General features: G+C 41.7%; 1 protein-coding gene and 2 long non-coding RNA genes across 7 annotated transcripts in view; 2 read left to right on the top strand and 1 right to left on the bottom strand.

Moving 5' to 3' along the window:
* Window positions 1-20,591, top strand: part of LOC144690734 (uncharacterized) — a 371,804-nt gene that overhangs the window by 221,164 nt on the left and 130,049 nt on the right. The gene's annotated exons all lie outside the window — the stretch shown is intronic.
* The window catches only part of LOC144690726 (myosin phosphatase Rho-interacting protein-like), a 228,548-nt gene that overhangs the window by 164,046 nt on the left and 43,911 nt on the right, over window positions 1-20,591 (top strand). For all 4 annotated transcript variants that reach the window (XM_078558503.1, XM_078558505.1, XM_078558504.1 and 1 more), the window contains 5 exons: window positions 12,224-12,365; window positions 15,630-15,746; window positions 16,161-16,217; window positions 17,547-17,615; window positions 19,812-19,901. In XM_078558503.1, coding sequence (XP_078414629.1) covers window positions 12,224-12,365; window positions 15,630-15,746; window positions 16,161-16,217; window positions 17,547-17,615; window positions 19,812-19,901 — 475 coding nt within the window. The remainder of the gene's footprint in view (window positions 1-12,223; window positions 12,366-15,629; window positions 15,747-16,160; window positions 16,218-17,546; window positions 17,616-19,811; window positions 19,902-20,591) is intronic.
* The window catches only part of LOC144690733 (uncharacterized), a 37,606-nt gene continuing 21,994 nt past the window's right edge, over window positions 4,980-20,591 (bottom strand). The window contains exon 3 of one of the 2 annotated variants that reach the window (XR_013578946.1): window positions 4,980-9,350. This is a non-coding gene — a long non-coding RNA (uncharacterized LOC144690733). Of the gene's footprint in view, window positions 9,351-16,562; window positions 16,605-20,591 lie in introns of those variants that run through there. The other variant, XR_013578947.1, reaches the window with a different exon arrangement.

Below are 20,591 nucleotides of genomic sequence, written 5' to 3'. Positions count from 1 at the left end.
GTGCTGAATATTGATACAGTGTCTCCCACAGACAGTCCCACCCAAAACCCCTTAGAAATACAATAGGTGAAGTATTTCAGGGCAAGACTGCCAGCCACTGCAAAGAGATTGTAAGAATGTTTTCAGCAGAGGAAACAGGCCAAAGGCTGGGCTCTCTCTCCCACTCTCCCTCTTTTGGAGCAAGTGTATTACTTGGTTCGGAAGCCAATTTTACTAGAAATCTACCAGTGAGCTGAGATCTCGTAATAATTGCAACATTGCAGACGATGCAGTCAGATGTAGACAGTGTTCAAAAATCTACACCTCAAGGATAATCAAAGGACACTTAACCGTATATTCTCTTCACTTTTTAAAAATTTGACTCTAACTGCCCTTATCTGGAATACCCGTGTGTGTGCATGTGTTTGTGTGTGAGCTTGAATGACTGCATGAGGTGCTGAATGCTTGACATTGCGTTTTTATTATTTTTTCCCTCAGGTTTAGTGGTTAATAAATTTGTTCTTTAACTCAAAAGAACCTTGCTTGATTGGCTCCTTATTGCTCACTGCTTAAATAGTTAAATACATTTGGATTCTGAAAAGGCATATCCTCGCAAAAAAGGAACTTAAAGCTTTGCTGTGACCAAATGAGGAGGTGGAATAGAGGAGAGCCAGTTCACCCTTTCTCACCAGGTCTTAACAAAATTGGGGGCTCGTATCTGGAATTGTTCCCACAGATTGATGAAAGAGTTGGAGGGGCGAAAGTAAATTGTTCCGTCAAAAACAATTTATAAACTGCAAAAGGCTTTCTTGGGTCAGTAATACTGAAGTGCCAAAATGTCCACATTCAATGTCAATGCTTTCATAGAGCATGATGAGATAACTGGTGAGAAGTTAAGGGCACTGTCCTTGGAAGAATTAAAAGGTGTAGCTAAGCACTTGGAGATTGAGTTACGCTCAAAAGCCAGAAAGATGGAAATTTTAGAGCTGGTGGCAAAACATATAGAGATGGAAATTGAGGACACTGAAACCGATAAATTAGCAGCAGAGAGATTAAGATTGGAGCAGCAGAAAATGGAACTGGAATTTGAGGAAAGGGAACGAGAGAGAGAGAGGCAAGAATGGAAGGAGGAGAGAGAATTCCAGGAAAGAGAAAAGGAAAGGGTGTTTAAATTAAAACAGCTCAAGCTGAGAAGAGAGGATCTCACTCTCCATTGAAGACCTCCTTAGCTCAGACTTAAGGGTTGAGGTATTCAGGTTTGCCCATTTGATCCCTAAATTTGATGAAGAAGAGGTGGACGTCTTCTTTATCTCTTTCAAAAGGCTAGCACAGCAGTTAAAGTGGCCAGCCCAAAACTGGTCCCTGCTGTTGCAGAGCAAGCTGACAGGAAAAGCATGTGAGGTTTACTCCCTTGTGCCTGAGGAAAGTGCAACAAGCTATGAGGCAGCAAAAAGGGATAGTTTAAGCGCGTACCAGTTAGTGCCAGAGAAGAACCATCAGAAATTCTGTACATTTTCAGGAAGCGGCCTGACCAGACGTACCTCAAATTTAAACAGCTTAAGCAGCTTGCTTTTGACTGGTGGGTATGGGTGCTTAAAGTTAAGGTCACTTACAAAAGCCTTCATGAAACCATTCTCCTCGAGGAGTTCAAAACCTCCATACCTTTCTCGGTAAGAACTCACGCATATAGGGACAAATAATACAGGGGCCAGGCAGGCAGCAACTCTCTCTGATGATTATGAATGCATCCACAAACCCTTATCTTAAAGGAAACCCTTCCCTAGTTACCCCCAACCAATTGAGAAGGATAGAAGGTGGGAGAGTGATAGGAAACTGAGCATCCCTGGGAGACAAGGGACAGTTGGAAACACAGGGGGCCCTCGTTAGCTCAGAAAGGATGGTGCTGAGAAGAGGAGTGAGGCCAAGAAGCCTGTGTGTTTTAATTGCTGCATGGCAGCACACCTCCATGTCGATTGCTGGAGGTTACAGGAAAAACCCATGGGGTTTGTTGGGGCACACAAACCCTGCGCAGAAAATGGGAATCAGATAGAGAGCACAGTAGACCAGGCTGTGATCTGGTTGCGACAGCAAATCCCTGTTAGACACACGACTGTGAATGCAGGTGAGTTTTAAAATATCCCTGAGAGTTACAAAGATTTTGTATAAAAAGGAAGAGTTGCCACTTTTGCCCAGAGCAAGGCGAGTAAGCCTACGCTGATACTGAGGCATACAGGGGCCAGCCAAACTGCTGGGAAAAGGCATGACCTTTCCACCAGAGAGTGCAATAAGTGCCAAGGTGTTGGTGAAGGGTATTGAAGGAGGTTACATGCCCATCCCCTTATACAGGGTGCATCTGGAGTACAACCTTGCGTCAGGACCAGTGACTTAGGGAGTCGACCCCAGTTTGCCTGTGGATGGGTTGACCTGCTCCTTGCACTGACCTCCCTAGGTAGGATTGAAACTAACTCAGCAGGGGTCTGGGAACCAGGAGGACAGAGAGAAGTAACAAGAGGCACAGAATACTTGGAGCAATAGATAGTACTAGAGTAGGGAATAATAAGTTAATAGGTGGGGTCAGAGTAAAGGAGATAGTAATAGTGTCTAAATCAGGGTTACTATGCATGTATGTGAATGCATGGAGTGTGGTGAATAAGACTGGTGAGCTACAAGCCCAGATTGCCATGTGGAAATACGATGTTGTGGCTATAACAGAGATCTGGCTCAAAGAAGGGCAGGACTGGGTGTTAAATACCCCTAGATACAAGGTATTCAGGAAAGGTGGAAAAGGGGGAGGGGTGGCAGTATTGATTAAGGAGAGTATTGCAGTGCTGGAGAAAAAGGGATCAAGGACAGAATCTATTTGGCTAGAACTCGGGAATAAAAAAGGTGCAATTACATTCCTCGGTGTAATCTATAAGCCACCAACTATTGGGAGGGATGTAGAGGAACAAATTTGCAATGAAATTACAGAAAGGTGCAAAAATTCTAAAGTAATTATGATGGGGGACTTTAATTATCTAAATATAGACTGTGATAGTAGTAGCATAATGGATGGAGAGCGGCAAGAGTTCCTAGAGTGTGTTCAGGAGAATTTTCTTCAGTTTGTTTCCAGTCCAATGAGGAAGGAGGCACTGCTAGACCTGGTCCTTGGAAATGAGGTGGGCCAAGTAGATTAAGTCTCAGTAGGAGAACATTTAGGGGGCAATGATCATTGTATCATATATTTTAGGCTGATGATGGAAAAGGACAAAGAATAGTCCTAAGTAAGTAAAAATTAACTGGGGGAAAGCCAACTTCAGTGGGGTAAGAATGGATCTGGGCTGAATAAATTGGAGTCAAAGGTTGGCAGGAAAAACGGTAGCTGATCAATGGGTTATCTTCAAAGAACAGATGATTCGGGCATAGTCAAGGTATATTCCCTCGAAAGGGAAAGGTAGGGCAAAGAAATCCAGAACTTCCTGGATGACAAAGGAGGTAGAAATTAAGATGAAGAAGAAAGAGTGTGCTTATGACAGGTGTCAAGTAGCATGTACAGTGGAAAACCAAGCTGAATATAGCAAGTTCAGAGGAGAGGCGAAGAAACAAATAAGAGAAGCAAAGAGGGAGTATGAAATGAAATGGGGTCACCCATTTAAAACAGAGAACAAATGAAATTTTTTCACTCAAAGGGTCGTGAATCTTTGGAACTCTCATCCTGAAAAGGTGGTGGAAGCAGAGTCTTTGAATATTTTTAAGGCAGAGGTGGATAGATTCTTGGCAAGCAAGGGGTTATCGAGGGTAGGTGGGATGCAGATTTCAGGTATCAGATCATCCATGATCTCATTGAATGGTGGAGCAGGCTCAAGGGACTGAATGGCCTATTCCTGCTCCTTGTTCATATGTACTGGCAGCTAGCATAAAAGGGAATCCCAAAATCTTCTACAGGCACATGAATAGTAAAAGGGTGGTAAAAGGAGGAGTAAGGTCAATTAGGGACCAAAAAGGGGATTTACACATGGAAGCAGAGGGCATGTCTCTGGTACATATTGTAAACCTTAAATGTGGTGAGGAGAGATGACAATGATTAGCCTGTGGTAATTAATGTATACAGTATGAAGAGACCATCTTGCACTGCTTCCAGCAACATTGGTTTTTGAACAATTGTTGAACATTGAACCTGACTTTCCATTTAAATTGAATTAAATTATTTGTGTGTGTCTATCTTCTAGTTTGCACGTGTGGCTCAGATTGTCTTTGCAGAACAAGGGGGTATAATCTTAAAATTAGAGCCAGGGCATTCAGTAGTGAAATCAGGAAGCCCTTCTTCTCAAATGGGTAATAGAATCTGGAACTCTCTCCAGGTGGATGTTGGCAGCTCAACTGAAACTTTCAAGACTGAGATTGAGAAATTTTTGTTAGTAAGGGTAATGAGGGAGATGGAGCAAACATTTTAATGGAGTTGAAATACAGATCAGCCTTGATCTAATTGAAAGAAGGAGCAGTGCTGAATGGACTACTGCTGTCGCTTTGACCGTGTTTAGCTCCATGTCTGCCTGTCCCTGTGCATGTGTAGTTATGCACTTGCGGATGTCTCAGACTCTATGCATAGCTATGCACAGTGTCTCAATATTTACATACCAATGTGTTTTGCTCTGTATATGTTGCCTAGTGCATACTCAAACACATGTGCCCTCATGTGTATTTTCTTGTTTCTTCTCCCTATACTTGCCTCTGCCTGGTGCATGGAATTCAGGCATGGTCTGGTTGATACTCCATAGTACTGGAGAAATTAATCGGAGTAAAGGGCAACAAATTACGTGGGCCTGACGACCTGCAGATAATGAATTCATTGATTTTGATCTACAGTATCCTCACTACAGTACTAAGGGAGTGCAGTCCTATTGGAGGTGCCATCTTTTGGATGAAACATTAAACCCCCCAAGGTCCCCTCTGCCCTTTTTGGTGGATGTAAAAGATCCTATGGCACTATTTTGAATAAGAGCAAGGGAGTTATACCTGGTGTCCTGGTCATATTTATTACTCAACACCACAAAAGCAGATTATTATCACATTCTTCAATGTCCATATTGGCTGACATATTTTATACACTAAAACAGTGACTACACTTCAAAAGTACTTCACTGGTTGGAAATTACTTTGAGATGCACGGTAGTTGTGAAACATGCTATATAAATTCAAGTCTTTCTTTCTTCCCAGAATTCCTTAGATTCCAGAACAGTTCCTAAGAATTGGAAGGTAGCAAACTATTTTAGAAAGGAGGAAGAAAGAAAATGTGAACTTAGAAGCCAGCTGGCCTATCCTCGGTAGTAGGCAACATGCTGGAATCTATTACTATGGCACTTAGAAAATCGTAATATGATCAAGCAAAGTCAACATGGATTTATGAAAGGGAAATCGTATTTAACAAGTCAGTTAAGAGTTTTTTGAGGATCAAACATGGATAAGGGGGATCCTGTAGGTGTAGTGTATTTAGATTTTCAAAAAGCATTCACTTGCCACACAATAGGCTATTACACAACCCATGATTGGGCCCAGTAAATTACCATGGATTGAGGATTAGTTTACGGTCAGAAAACAGAGAGGAGGAATAAATAGGACATTTTTGGGTTGGCAGACTGTTACTAGTAGGGTACTGCAAGGATCAGTTCTTGGACTCTAGCTATTTATAATCTATATTAATCACTTAAAAGAGGGCAATGGTGGCAGTGTTCTGTTTTGTAAGATGGATGGTCTGCGCCGTGGTGGTCGATTCTCTGTTACGCATCACCTGGTGTGGCTCAGGAGCCCACTCGGGCATGGCAGTCGCTGCCACATTTGCTGCAGAAGATAGACAATGGGCTGAGAAGGTACATGATTCACTGGCTTCAGTTTTCTCCTTGTCCTCTTCTCAGCCAGCCGAGCTTTTCATTTCTGCTCGCCTCTTCCAATGCCCTTCCAAACACTGAGTGTAACATCTAGGTTTGCTGACAATATATAGTTAGGTGGGAAAGTAAGTGGTGTGCAGGCACAAAGTGGCTGCAGAGGGATCTAGACAGGTCATTTAAGTGGGCAGATGTAATATAATGTGGTAAAATATGAAGTTACTTGCTTCAATAGGAAAAATAAAGATTTTTTTGACTGCCTAGAGACAGGGATATGTTTACATTCAGAGGGACCTGATTGTCCTTGTACATGACTCTCAAAGTTAAAATGCAGGTACAGCAAAAATTAAGGAGGCAAATAAAAGCAGAAAACGCTAGAAATACTCAACAGGTCTGGCAGCATTTGTAAAGTGAGAGAGAAATAGGGTTAATAGCCCGACTCTTGCAAGCATTGGCAACGATGAGTGGATCGCCGCTGCATTCAAAGATTTCCCCGACCCAACGCTGCTATAAAATTCTTCCAGCCTGTCCCAAGGGGAACTCTGTCAGAGTGGAGTAAAGTCGGGGGAAGACAGGACACACCCCCTTCTTTACAGCACTAGCTGCCATATGTTAAGTTTAAAGGTCTAGTCTTCAAATGTAAGTGAATGAGTGAGTGGGTAACTGGGCCAGACTGTGGTGGGGGAGGAGTCTGTGTAGTTATGTCGAGCTGGGAGTGGTGGGGTTTGTCGGATCGGGAGAGTAGTCGGGTGATCAGGGAATAGTGGGGTCGGGAGATGTTTGGAACGTTTGGGGGTGGGGTGGCTAGTCAAGTTGGGTCGGAGCGTTGTAGTCAGGTTGAGGTGGGTGGTCAGGAGATGGGCAGGTCAGAGGATGTAGCGGGGTAGTCAGGACTCGTTGGGTTGGGTCGAGGGGCTGGTGGAGCTGATGGGGTCAGTTGTGGAGTTACCCAATTGTTAGACTAGGTTTTAATCTGTCTCATATTTCCTGGGTAGCTATTCGGGCAAGTATCATGGAAATGTCTGAAGTCTCTGATTCTAGCTCAGAGTTGGAGCCAATCGTGCAGTGTCCTGGGGAACTGCCCATCAGAAATTTAAACTTCTCGGGCAATTCCCACGAGGTCTGCATATCAGGACTTCCACAGGGTCCTGACGTGCATCTTCAGTCATACGTCTGGTCCCCACGAATCAGGAGACCTGAAGATTTGGCCCAATGTTTCAAGTCTGTGGCCTTTCATCAGAATAGGAAAAAGTTAGAAATGTAATAGTTTTTGAACAGGTGAAAGGGGTAAGGTGAGAAGAAAACAAAGGGGATGGTAATGGGAAAGTAAAGAAACAAAAGATGTGTCCAGAGAAAGAGTGAATGGCAGGATCCTGAATAGCTGCTGTCCGAAAGGAAGGGAAATAAGAGAAGAAAAGAAACAAATCAGCAAAGAAAAACAAAACAAAATGGGGGCAGAGGTTACGGTCTAACGAGCTTCATATTGATTTTAATTAACATTGCTCATTTTATTTCACTCATTTGTGACTATGTGCTGGAAATTGAGGTGGGAGGTTGCACAGATGGCTGAATCAAAATCTTAAAGGCTGAGCCTGCAGGTGCAGCATCCTTGTTCTCCCAATGAACCACAGCAAGTCCTCACTATAAGTTTTGGCTGCAATTCCTGAAGATTGCTACTTTAAGTGAATCATGGTTTCCCATAGGAATCAATGTTAAAGCCAGAGTTGGGTTCCATTGGACGTTTCTCACCCAAAAAAAAAGTACAAGTTGAAAAACTGTACCATACGTATGCAGCACTGTGCATTCCTAGCTGAAATAACTTGCAAAGTAAATCACTTATTTATGTCCTGTAAAAATTCAAATTAAATAACGCTCTTGCTAGAGTGCTTGGGCTAACCCCCTACAGCCAGCTCTTCCCAAAAAATAACATGCCCAGCATTAAGGATCTAAATCACTCAAAGCCACCTCCACTGAAACACTTCAGAGATGCTTTGAGGATATCCCTAAAGAGGTCTTTCTCTTTCTTTCTTCACAGGCAGTCCCTCAGGTTCGGGGATGAATTGCTTCCGCTCCGGCTTGATGGGTTGGGAAGATGTTTTACCTCTTTAGGGATATCCTCAAAGCATCTCTGAAGTGTTTCAGTGGAGGTGGCTTTGAGTGATTTAGATCCTCGATGCCGGGCATATTATCTTGTGGGAAGACCTGGCTGTAGGGGGTTAGCCCAAGCACTCTAGCAATATCAACTGCTCATTCTCCAGCCTCAAGATGTTTTAGAACATCCAATTTCACTGCTGGGCTGATGGCTTTTCTTGCTTTCTTTGCAGCAGCAAGCACACTTACTGGGCATTTCTCGGTCATGTTTAAAAGGCATTTAAAAGTCTCACCCACAGCGAAACTTAATAAACTCTGGCTTTGGATGCCACTGCTTTTTTTTAAAAAAAAATCGATGTTGCCTCAAATACCACACTATTAACAATGGCACCGACCATACAGGACCCAACGTTGCATGAAGGGAGCCAATGTGCATTGCGTGATGACTTGTGAAACATCATGACGCAAGAAAAAATACTTTATACCGGAAATCAGGATTTATATTGAGGAAACTGGACCTAGAACAAACACCACTTTATAGCGAATCAACTTAAATCATGACAACTTAAAACGAGGACTTACTGTAAACTTAGAGAAGTTGTAAGAAAGCATCTTCAGCATCTCTTCCCACCATACAGTAGATGCAGTTGCCAATGATGCTGCTGCCTTTATCCTCCCTTGTTTAAATCCCAATGTTGCTTTAATTTGTCTCATCAAAATCCTAATACTGGTGCCTCTCATGTACCTGTGTCTCAAGGTTATTGTCTCTTCCTGCCACAGTAGCAGCAATGAACAGAAGATAAATAAATAAGAAGAGTAAAAAGAGAAAAATAAAAAAGTGAGAGAGTAAAAAGAAAAAGAATAGAAAGACAGAGAAAGATGTATATAAATGAAGGAGAGAGGGGTAGGTGAAGGACAAAAATAGAGTGAAAGGAGCAGAGACAGACAAAAGTCCAGGAAGAGAAGGACAGAGAGGAATATGCACTGGAGAGACAGAGCGGAGTGAAAATGTCACAGGTGAGTGAAAGGTTGTCAGGATTTCCTGTCTGATGCACTTTTTTGACATCTTTGAGAACATCACAGATACAGTTGATAGTGATGCAGTTTATTTACTCTCTGGCTGTGTTCCACACTTAGCTGGTTACCATTTCAGTTTCTGTTTTGGTTTAATTAGAAGGGGTTGACAGGGCTAAGTCCCAGTCCCATATTTCTCACAGGCCCGTGATTTACAGAAGATGTTGAATGACCTCAAATGGGGACATTAATGATTTGTTTTTTCTGGTTCACTTCTGATTGTCCAGTGCTCTTTTCCAGGTGTTGCTGCTAATCTGCTCTTAGCTGTGTGCCCAGCATTGTCGCCTGCTCTCTGCCACGCATCCGTTTGATTGCTGATTCTAGAGGACTGATTCTGATTGCTACCTGTCAAAGAAATCAAACCTTCATTTTACAATGAATGATTTTGCTTTGTTTTCAAATGACCATAAATTGCCAGTTAAGACTAGTCCACTGTGACATTCTTGCCAGCCAGTCAGCCTGTATTACATGTGTGGGCTGCTTGACAACTTTCAGTTGCTGTGCATTTTGTTCACAACGAATAAGTTAGTATAGTCTGTGTCAGCGGGGCAAGTTACAGTTTCTCACCTCTCCTGTCAATTCATATAAAAAGTGGCAGATGAACTGTTCCCAGAAACAGTTGCACTTAGTTTCAGTTATTGTTCCACACAGTGAATACATTGCTACAATTCTATTTACAAGTTATAATTACTCTTGTCTTTCAAACAGGCTGCTAGCATTTTCGATTATGAAACTGAAAGGTGCTGAACCCTCTGAGCAGAATAATTAACATTGTTGCAAGTGTCTCTCAGAGAATCAAGGGATAAGGGGAGTGGGCAGGAAAGTGGAGTTGAAGCCAAAGATCAGCCGTGATCATATTGAATGGCAGAGCAGGCTCAGTGGCCATATGGTCTTCTCCGGCTCCTATTTCTTATGTTCTTTTCTTTATATGCAAGTCATGTGGCATCTGATTAAATTGGAGGAGCAGTCAGCTGACTTAAGACACGAGTTAGATATTGGAATCTCAGTCAGTGATGGCCAATTTACATGATTCCCATATAACACAGGCAAACAGTAAGGAGTACAGAGCCAGATTTAAAGTCGTGCAACATAGGATAAAATTACTATTCACTTAAAAAGATGTGGGTTAATTTAGAATAGCCACCAAAAGAATGAAGTTTAGGAGAATTTATTTTACATAGAGGATTGTTAGGACATGGAATGCTTTACAACAAAAATCACTGGAAACAAACCCATAACAGATTTTAAAGGGAAGTAAATATTTGAGAAAGAAAAATGTAACAGTTATGGGAAAAGGACAGGGGGGTGGGACTAAGTGGCTGGCCCTTTCAGAAAGTCAGCACAAGCACAATGGGTTTTTCTTTTTCTGTGATGTAAAATTCAGTCATACAAGTCAATGGGAGCTGCAAGCACAAGATAAACCTGCCTCATGAGACTCATCACACTATTTTAATTATTTTACCCAGCATCTCAAAAACTGTGCAATTCCTTACTTCCCTAAGTTTTTCATTCCTCCCACAATCTAGACTTTTAAAACATGGTGTCAATTAATCACAATTCCCTGATTTGCTACCTTTTATCTCGAGCTCTTTCCAATTTGGAAATACCTGAGCTTTAGCCTTTCATCAGAATTTCTCACTAATAAATAATCCATTTATTTAACAAATGGCTTTATACCTCAAACACACTGAAAATATTTTCTTTGTTACCTCCAGACTTGACTATCTCAATGCTCTCCTGGACAGTTTCCCATCTCACACTACATAAACTTGTGCTCATCCAAAACTCTGCTGCCCATGTCTTAATTCGCTTCAAATCTCATTCATCCATCACCCTTTCACCCTTGTGCTTGCTGACCTTCACTAGCTTCCTGTTCAACAACACTTCAATTTTAAAATCCTCATCCTTGTTTTCAAATTCTTCAATGGCCTTGCCCCTTCCTTCCTGTGGAGCTGCCTTCAGCCCTAAAAGTCTTTGAGATCTCTATTTTCCTCCAATTCTGGTCTCTTGCACATCTCTGGTTTTTATCACTGCACCACTGATGGCCGTGTTTTCAGCTGCCTTGTCCCTAAGCTCTGCAATTTCCTCTCTAAACCACTCATCTCTTTTAAGATGCTCCTTAAAACCTACCTCTTTGATCAATCATTAGGTCTTTTTCCTGATTTCTCCTTCTGTTGCTTGTTGTCAAGTAATGTCAGAAATGTTTTTGTTGATATCCCTCTTGTTAAGTGCATTGGGGTGCTTGACTAGGTTAAATGTGCTAAATGTAAATTGTTATTGCAAATTGTTATTGCTGCAAAGTTTAGCAGTAAATCTAGGAATAAATCAAACTTCTGATACTGGCTGAGTGAACAGTGTAGTACTCTTAACTGCAATATGGTGATTTTAACATGCTCAGAAATCAACTATGTTTAATGCTGTCTTTTTCCATAATGCTGTCCATTTCACTATAAGTCACATTTAAAATCAGAACGATCATTGAAAGCATTACAGTCTGATTAATTAATGATTAATTGATGATGAATCTGCGGTAGAGTTCATATCCTAGAATAACAAAGCCTCATGTTACCTCGTGCATCAGTAAGTTCCATTGTAGCCAGGTTAAGGACACAGTTAATATATATCATGAACTCTGAGTCCTTGTGCTGCTAATGAGTCGGGTTTTTTTTACTAGCTTTAGGGCCTGCAGTATTTCCATGTCCTATACTTTGAAACTATCCAAGCAGAACGTTTTCATCACATAAATGTGCTTTATTCTTGGTGCATATTTATCTCATTTGTTTTTAATATTAAGTATATTAATTCTGTGATTAGACATACAACAAATTCACATTCAAAAAACGTTCATCCCTCCAAAAATAAAACATTGTAAATGAAAACATTAATATTATAGTTGACCAGAAGTGGAATACTAAACTGCAGCTGGCAGGACTCAGATTAATAACATACATGGATTTCAAATTTCACCAGTCAGATTGCATTTTCAAAAGAAAATGGGTTTCTTTAATATATGCAGCACGGATGAAGCCATTCAATATTGTTGTCTTCCCAATATTTCTAATACTTCCTTTCCCCACCCCTTAAAATGCTACATGTTATTATTGCAGCTGTAGAAAAGTTGAATGATTTGAAGGTTGTACTACCTTCATCACTTAAAGTATGAGGATACCTTACTGCTCACTATAGATGTTTCATGTGATTCCCATGTTTCCTTATAGGAGGTCACAGGTTATTGAACAGTTTGAGGCCCTGGAGATTGAGCAAGCCCAGCAGATAGCGTCCAGTTCCTCTTCTGAGTCTAGCATTTACAACAAAAGATGTCGAGGTCGAAGTGAGAAGAGATCCTATCCAAGGAAAAGAGTAAGCTTTATCTAGTGGCAGTTTCTAGCCTATGCCCCCATGTTACCAATTTGCCAACTACAAGAAACAATCTTCCATGAGTTACCGTCTCAAATCTTTCATAATTTTAAAAACCTTTACTGGATCCTCCTCAGTCATCAGCACCAATGAAATAAAAGCACCCATTAACTATAATCTCACATTCCAGGTGTTGTCCTAGTGAATCTTCATTATACCTCTTCCATCTTTCATTATGCCCTTTCTATAATGGCATCCAGAACTGCATGCAATGCCTGACGGTGGCAAAAATAATTTTGCAGATATTCTATTGCAGCAGCTGGGGAATTTAAATTCAATAATACACCTCGAATAAAAAGCTAGCCTCAGTAATGATGATCATGAAGCTACCACATTGTCATTCAAAACCCATCTGGTTCACTAATGTCCTCCAAGGAAGCCCTGTCTGGCTCACATGTGACTCCAAACCCACAGCAATGTGATTGACTCTTAACTGCCCTCTGAAATGGCCTAGCAAGCCATTCATTGTATCAAACCACTACAGAAAAGTTAAATACCATCCAGCACTGACCTAGGCACCTGAAACAACAAGGCCTGGTCAACACTCTAACACCTGGGGACTTCTGCCAGCGTGTTAAATGGGATAGATTCAGAACAGATCCAGCCAGCTCAAAACTGGGCATCCATGAGATCCTTTGGGCCATCAGCAGCAGCAGAATTATATTCAACCACAATCTTCAACTGCATGGTCCCACATGTCACTCAGTCCACCATTACCAATAAGCCAGACCAACCCTGGTTCAATGAGGAATGTAGGAGAACATGCCAGGAGCAATACCAGGAATACTTAAAAATTAGGTGCTAACCTGTTGAAGCTACAACACAGGACAATGTGCATGCTGAACAGGGGATGCAGCATGTTATAGATATAGCTAAGCAATTCCACAACCAATGGATCAGATCAAAGCTCTGCAGTCCTGTCACTTTCTGTTGGTGGACAATTAAACAACTAACCAGAGGAGGATTCTCCATAAACATCCCCTCAAAAATGGGGAGCCCAGAACGTTAGTGCAAAGACGAGATTGCAGCATTTGCAACTATCTTCAAGCAGAAAGGCGGACTCAATGTTCCATCCCGGCCTCCTTATGAGCTCCCTAGCAACACAGCTGCCAGTTTTCAGCTAATCGGATTCATTCCACGTTATATCACGATATGGCTGTGTGCATTCGGTACAGCAAAGGCTACTGACAACATTCTGGCTGTAATACTGAAGAACTAGCTGCACATCTAGCCAAAATGTTCCAGTACAACTTCAACAATGTGGAAAATTGCCCAGATATGTACTCTCCACAAAAGCAGGACAAATCCAATCCACCAATAACATCTATTGTCAATCATCAGCAAATAATAGAAGGTGTCGCTGACATGGCTAGCAAGTGGCACTTACTTACTCACCAATAACATACTCAACGATGCCCAGTTTGTATTCTCCCAAGGCCACTTGACTCTTGACCTTATTACAGCCTTGGTCCAAATATGGATAAAGAGCTGAATTCCAGAGGTTAGATGGACTCCCCTTGACAAAAGGGCAGCATTTGACTAATTGTCACATCAGGAAGCTTTAACAAAATTGTAAGTCAATGGGGATTTGGTGGGAAACCCTCCACTTGTTGGAGCTGTTATTAGTATAGTGAAAGATGATAGTGGTTGTTGGAGGCCAATCATCTGAGCCCCAGGACATCACTGCAGAGGTTCTTCAGGGCCATGTCTTAGACTCAATGTCTTTTTCTGCTTCATCTGTGAGCTTCCCTCCAAATAAGGTCAGTCAGAAATGGGCATGTTCCCTGATGATTGCACGATGGTCAGGATCATTCACAACTCCTCAGATACTGAAGTAGTCTGTGCTTGCATGCAGCAAGACCTGGACAACATTCAGATTTGGGCTGATAAGTGTCAAATGACATTCATGCCACACAAGTGCCAGGCAATGACCATCTCCAACAAGAGAGGGTCTAACCATCGCCCCATGACATTCAGTGACATTACCATCACTGAAGCCCCTGCCATCAACATCCTGTGGGTCATCATTGACTGGAAACTTATCTGAACCTACCACATAAACACCGTGGCTACAAAAGGCTGGGAATTCTATGATGAGGAATTAATCTCCTGACTCCCCAAAACCTGGCCACCATCTGCTAAACACAAGTCATGAATGTGATGGAATAATCTCCACTTGCCCGGATGAGTGCAACTCCAACAATGCTCAAGAAACTTGGTACCATCCAGGACAAAGCGGCCCACTTGATCTGTACCAAATCCACCACTTTAAACATTCACTCCCTCTGTGGCAGCTATCTACCATCTACCATGCTGCAGCAACTCACCAAAACTCCTTCAACAGCATTTTCTACACCAGCAATCTCTATCACTGAGAAGAACAAGAGCAGCAAATGCATGAGAACGCTGCCACTTGCTAATCCTCCTCCAAGTCACATACTGTCCTGACTTGGAACTACATTGCTGCTTCTTCACTGTTGCTGGTTCAAAATCCTAGAATTCTCTCCCTAACAGCATCTGGTCTGCAGTGGTTCAGGAAGGTGGCTCACCACCACCACATCAAGTGCAGCTAAGGATGGGCAATAAATGCTGGTCTTGTCAGTGATACTCACATCCCATGAATGAACAAAAAAAATTTCAAATTTCAAATTAATTTAGAATTGGAATGTTTCACAGCACAGGAACCCATTGACCCCATTATAACTATGCTGGCTCTCTGAAAGTTATGCACTGGTCCTATGTTCCTGCCCTTTCCCCAATCTTTATTACAACCAGTTCTTTGTAAGTCCGCAACAGATTAGCCTAATCCTTTCAAGACTGACCGGCCTAGGACTTGGTTTCTCCATTGGCCTGAACAGTGTCAATATACCTTATTGGATTTGTAGGCCAATGCCCTCTATGTGCATCTGGTAACCAATTTTATTTTGATTCCTGCCTCACATTGATCAGATGTTTTCAAGATATAATCATTCTCAAGTCAATTTCATTTTGAGCCTCTGTCAGTGAGGCTACAAAAGCACCCTTTCTGAAACTCACCACCACCCCCATCCCCACCGACTCTCAAACATTGTGCAAAGTGTTTGGCATGAAGCCCACAGATGAAATGTACTTTTAAATTAATCTGGTAATTAATTCAGTGTTTGAATGGCTATGTTTTAAAAAGATCTTTCTAATAAACTTTTGGTTATTTGCTGGTTACTATCATAGGATTTTGTATCTGAGTCGGACCAAATCAGCTCTGCTCCAGACATTTCAGCAGTGTCTCTTCCACGGTATCGCAGGGCAAAGTCACTGGACAGAAGAGCATCTGAATCAACAGTGACGGTAAGGAGACCTACAAAATCTGGACTGGGAGGATAGGGAAAGGAACGAAATGGGCAAAATGCAAGATAGGGGAGGGAAGACCACATTTACAGAAGGAAAAGAAGAAGACACAAGCTGGAGGAAGGAGAGCATGGCTGTGGGGTGTAAATGAAAGGATCAGTTGTTATGGTAATGTTACAGCAAAGAATTCAATCTCGTCAAGCAATTCTATAGCTGTCTATAGATATAAGTCTGTGTCTTATCCGCATGATGCACATCTCTGTGTCATCCTGCTTTCGGTGTATGTTTATCAGTGCATGCTTCATCTGTTCTTGCTCTGAGGACATGACAGAGTTTCTTTTGGTTCATGGTTTTTATATGTTCTTTTATTAGTTAAGCTGTTGTCTCTCATCTCTGTTTATTCTGTCCGTTTAGCCGGACCTGCTGAATTTTAAGAAGGGCTGGATGACAAAACTCTCTGCAGATGGTCAGGTAAGAAACTAATGCCAAATGCGTGATAACAGTTCCCTCACCTCTATTTGAAGGATCATGCTACAAGCACTCATTGGCAAGTCTCAGTCGCAACTCTGCATGAAATCTGTTTCAACTACACGAAATGGATCTTCAAAAATGCTGCTCTATCATTTCAGCACACCATCACAATCATCCAGTGCCCAGTATATTATTCTCATATATTTAACATAGCATTTTAGAAATACTTCCTGCGTTGCATCTTTTAACAAATTCAGACAGCTAACGTTAGTGAAATTCACAAACACTCAGCTAGCTGACAAAAATATTGCAGAGCAGTGTGCTGGTCCCAGGGTAGGTGATGTCCTTCCATTGTGTATTCTCCAGATTTATGCAGCTGGTAGTGAACTGTTTGGAGAATAAAGAACTATTTGAAAAGCATTTCAAAATTAAACTGCTCCTTTCCTCATAATGTAAACTCTGCCTCACACTGCCTCCTGTCTTCCTATTCTTTTTACTTGCAGTTTATGTTAAAGTTTTGCACTCATCAGTGTCAGATTTGGGCACCAATGGCTCTTCAAGCACTAAAATAAAAATAAAGTACTGCAGATGCTGGAAACCTGAAACAAAAACAAAGTGCTGGAAATACTCAGCAATTCTGTCAGTATCTAGGGAGAGAGAAACCGAGTTAACGTTTCGAGTCGAATATGACTTCTTCAGAACTCCAATTCGAAAGAAGTCACATTTGACCCAAAATGCTAACTCTGGCTTTTCAAGTGTGCTGAGGTCAGCTGCAGAATGAGTTAAATGTTGAGTAAAACGCCATCTGTTATGCTCATCCATGTCTTAATCCTAAATTAAATTTTTGCAGGTAGGGTTTGGTATCCAGTGAGGGATGCCACATTCTGTATGTTTTGTAGGAAATCCAGCTTGATTTGTAACTGGGAGGAAAGAAGTGTATTTATACAATATCATCTCTCTAGAAACATTTTAAACTACTTGACTTTCAATGAATTACTTTGAAGTGTGCTGATTAACCCTTTGAGAGCCAGTGCTCCTGTATTTTTACTCCTATACCTTCTGTCCATTGTGTCTCTGATTTGTTATCTTTATCTAACATTGACACAAAATCATAAAATAAAATTGAAAGCCATTCAGCTTCAGCAGCAAGGAAAATAGAGACTGTTGCCCAGGGCTCCATTCTTACGCCCTTACTGTGTGATATGGAACAGTTTCCTACTTGGGAACATTACAGCATGACATGAAAGGTGGGAATGGCCGTATGTTGGTGAGGCTTTCTAGGCAAGTTGTGCCAATAAGAGAGTATCAGTGACTTCTATTTTCTTTCAGTGGAAGAAGCATTGGTTTGTTCTGACTGACCAGGTTCTGAAGTATTACCGGGATTCTGCAGCAGAGGAGGTGAGTGTCACAGCCGTAGCTTTGCAGACTAGGGTGGTTGGTGGGAAGCTGCTGATGTTCATGGCTGTATTGGGTTTTTTTTCCAGCTCCAGCCTTAAACTCCTCTCTTTACACTTCTTGAATGCACTGACCCATGTCAAAATTCAACAAGGCTACCCTAAGTGGTATTCTTAATTTGTGATGCAAACAGTGACTGGCATGGTATTCAGCCATAGGGAGAATGGCACTTAGATCCAGTCTATTCACTCCTGTTGTTCACACACATGCACATTATAGCAGGATATCGGGAGTGGGATCTTTCACTAAATTGTTGCTCTGTAACCTAAAGACACTGAGGCCACTAAAGCATTATTTTCACTACAACAGCTGAGATTCATCAACATTACAGTCTGTGGACAAAATTAGGGACTTTTGATCTACATGGCTCAGTACCATGGGTGGTGCATACGGTCAATTGGTAGGTAAGGCTGTGGTAACACCAGTTATGATCCACAGCTAAGGTTATCCCTGAACAAGCCTGATCCCAGAGTGGAACCTAGCTTGATGGATCCTAATTTCTATTTTGTTTGTGTAGATATGTGGAGAGTAGCTACTGAACAGAGGCATAGGAGTCAGTTGATAAACTTTTAACAAAAGAATAAAACATTTATTCAGCAAGAAAACATTAATTATATTATAATACTCCTTCACCCACAACTACACCTTTACAGATGTATACAGATTTGTAAGGATAACACAAGTTACGAAAGCTATCTTATACTCTAATGTTCACATTAAGCACACAGTCCATGTAAACCTATGGCACCCTGTGGTCAGACACACCACGCTCTGAAACCAAGTGACAGATGCCACCTCAAACAGATGCAATGGATCTCTCCTCAACTCCTCCCCAGATGCTTGTCACACCGTGAGCCAACCAGTCTCACTGAATTCTGTCTTCACTCGAGGGTTTCCAATCTCTACACTCCAGGACCTCGCCTTGGAATCTTCTCCTAAACTGACATTTTTGCTCAGACACCTTCTACAAGGGTTAGCCTCCAGGATTTCGAATGCTGCTTCTGATGTTCCTCTTCCCTGGATCACCACAGGCACTCAAGCTGTCTTCCATGCACTGTCTCTCACCAACTCAGCCTTAATAGTACACCACTGCTTCACATGTCCATAGCAAAGAATTATAGACCTCCAGTTGTCTCTTTGAACCTTCTTGCTTTTTACAAGCTGTTCTCACTTTAAATCTGAAGCTTGGAGCCTTTCTCTCTGCCCCTCACTCTTAACTTCACTTAACAGGACCTTTTCCCAGGTTCCTGTCCCTCCTTTAACTAGAAGGTCTTCTTTGGACTTTCTCTTCTTCCACTCCCCTGGACATTTGGGGTTTTTCTTAGCTTGGGACTTGCTATCTGTTCCCTTATAGGCTGCTTCTGCTTGACAGCTGCCTTCAAACCAACTGAACTCAAACAGCTTCCAAATCAAACTGCTGTCTTTCTTGTGTGTGCGCGCCTGCGGGAGGAACCTGCCTATCTGCAACCCCCCCCCTCTGTTGCTAAGTAACAGCACTGTTCTTCCTACTCCTGTGTTTATTTTCACATAGGGATCATAAACATCTCATTAGAAATGCAAGCAGCCTTTTAAAGTGAAACGAAAACTCCATTTGACCTTTCTTAAACACACAGATACGGAAATACAAATCAAACTTAAACTTTAAAGCTAAAACTCATTCCCAACACCCACAAAAACAAGTATAACTTACTTAAGCTATTTCTCTATTTCCTAACACACCAATGAGGACCGATCGATTCTTTTGAATGTGTTTTTGTTATTTCTTAGTGACAATGTTGCTGTTACAATGGAAGTAAAGTTACTTGGACTCTAAGGGAAGTATGAAGCTCACAGCAGCCAGGCTTATGTATTAACAGCATTGGTTGTGATGAGGCTCACATGGGGAAATGCTTAATAGCAGTTGTGTCTGTACAGCATAGCCAACGGAGTCCAGTATCCAGCAGTATATACACTGCAGCTGGGTATTAATTGGATATTGTCCTAGTACCATCTATTATTCATGAGTCTGCAAGACGATGTCATACACTCCAAGTGTATTGGATTGGGTTTTCATGATCCAGCTGTGCTATTTAACTGAGATTGGCTGCTGCAGAACTCTGTCTATATCTTGCATGAGCTTCTCCATCTTTGTTTCCACAGGCAGTGGATTTAGATGGTGAGATTGATTTAAGTAGCTGCTACAATGTGACCGAATATGAAGTGCAGAGAAACTATGGATTTCAGATCCATGTAAGTATAGATTTCATCTGAAATTATATCCCAGGATAAATACATGAAATGGAGCAATGTCTCTGTACCAACAGATTATTCAAATTTATATTGGATTAATAATGGAGCATTTATTCCCCAGCAGGTAGATTGGAGTGGTTGTGTGCGTGTTGCCACAGTAATTTTAATACTCTGTGGCTCTAGGTTCCTTCCAATAATGGCTGTGTTCCAAGAACTTGCCCCTCCCCAAACTCTGAGCTCAGTGACTTAAAAATCTTTAATTAGATGTTCATTGGCTTTTTACAGAGTCTCTGGATAAATTCAGGGATTTGTCTGCCACCTCAGCTCATGAATCCTACAGTATCTGTAATGATGATTACGTGAAATAATTTTGAGATAATTTGCTACAGTTTCTAGTGGATCTGAGTGACACCAAAAGTACTACCCAATTTGACACTAAAGAGGCAGTTTTTAGTAAGAGAAATAATTTCAGCTATCAAAACTTCCGCAATGGCCAAGCATTCTTACAAGTATGGGATATAATGAGAGCTTTACTCTGCATTTAGTCAGTGTTGCACCTTACTTAGGCATGCCTGAACTATCAGTATAGGGGAAGACTTACTCTGCATCTGATTGGCACTGTTCTTGTCCTGGGAGTTTTTTTTCATTCATTCACGGGATGTGGGCGTCACTGGCTAGGCCAGCATTTGC

Source organism: Cetorhinus maximus, chromosome 15, assembly GCF_964194155.1.
Source record: "Cetorhinus maximus chromosome 15, sCetMax3.hap1.1, whole genome shotgun sequence".
NCBI classification, from domain to species: domain Eukaryota; kingdom Metazoa; phylum Chordata; class Chondrichthyes; order Lamniformes; family Cetorhinidae; genus Cetorhinus; species Cetorhinus maximus.
Note: the sequence above shows the minus strand (reverse complement) of the source record. Positions and strands in the feature narration are given on the sequence as shown.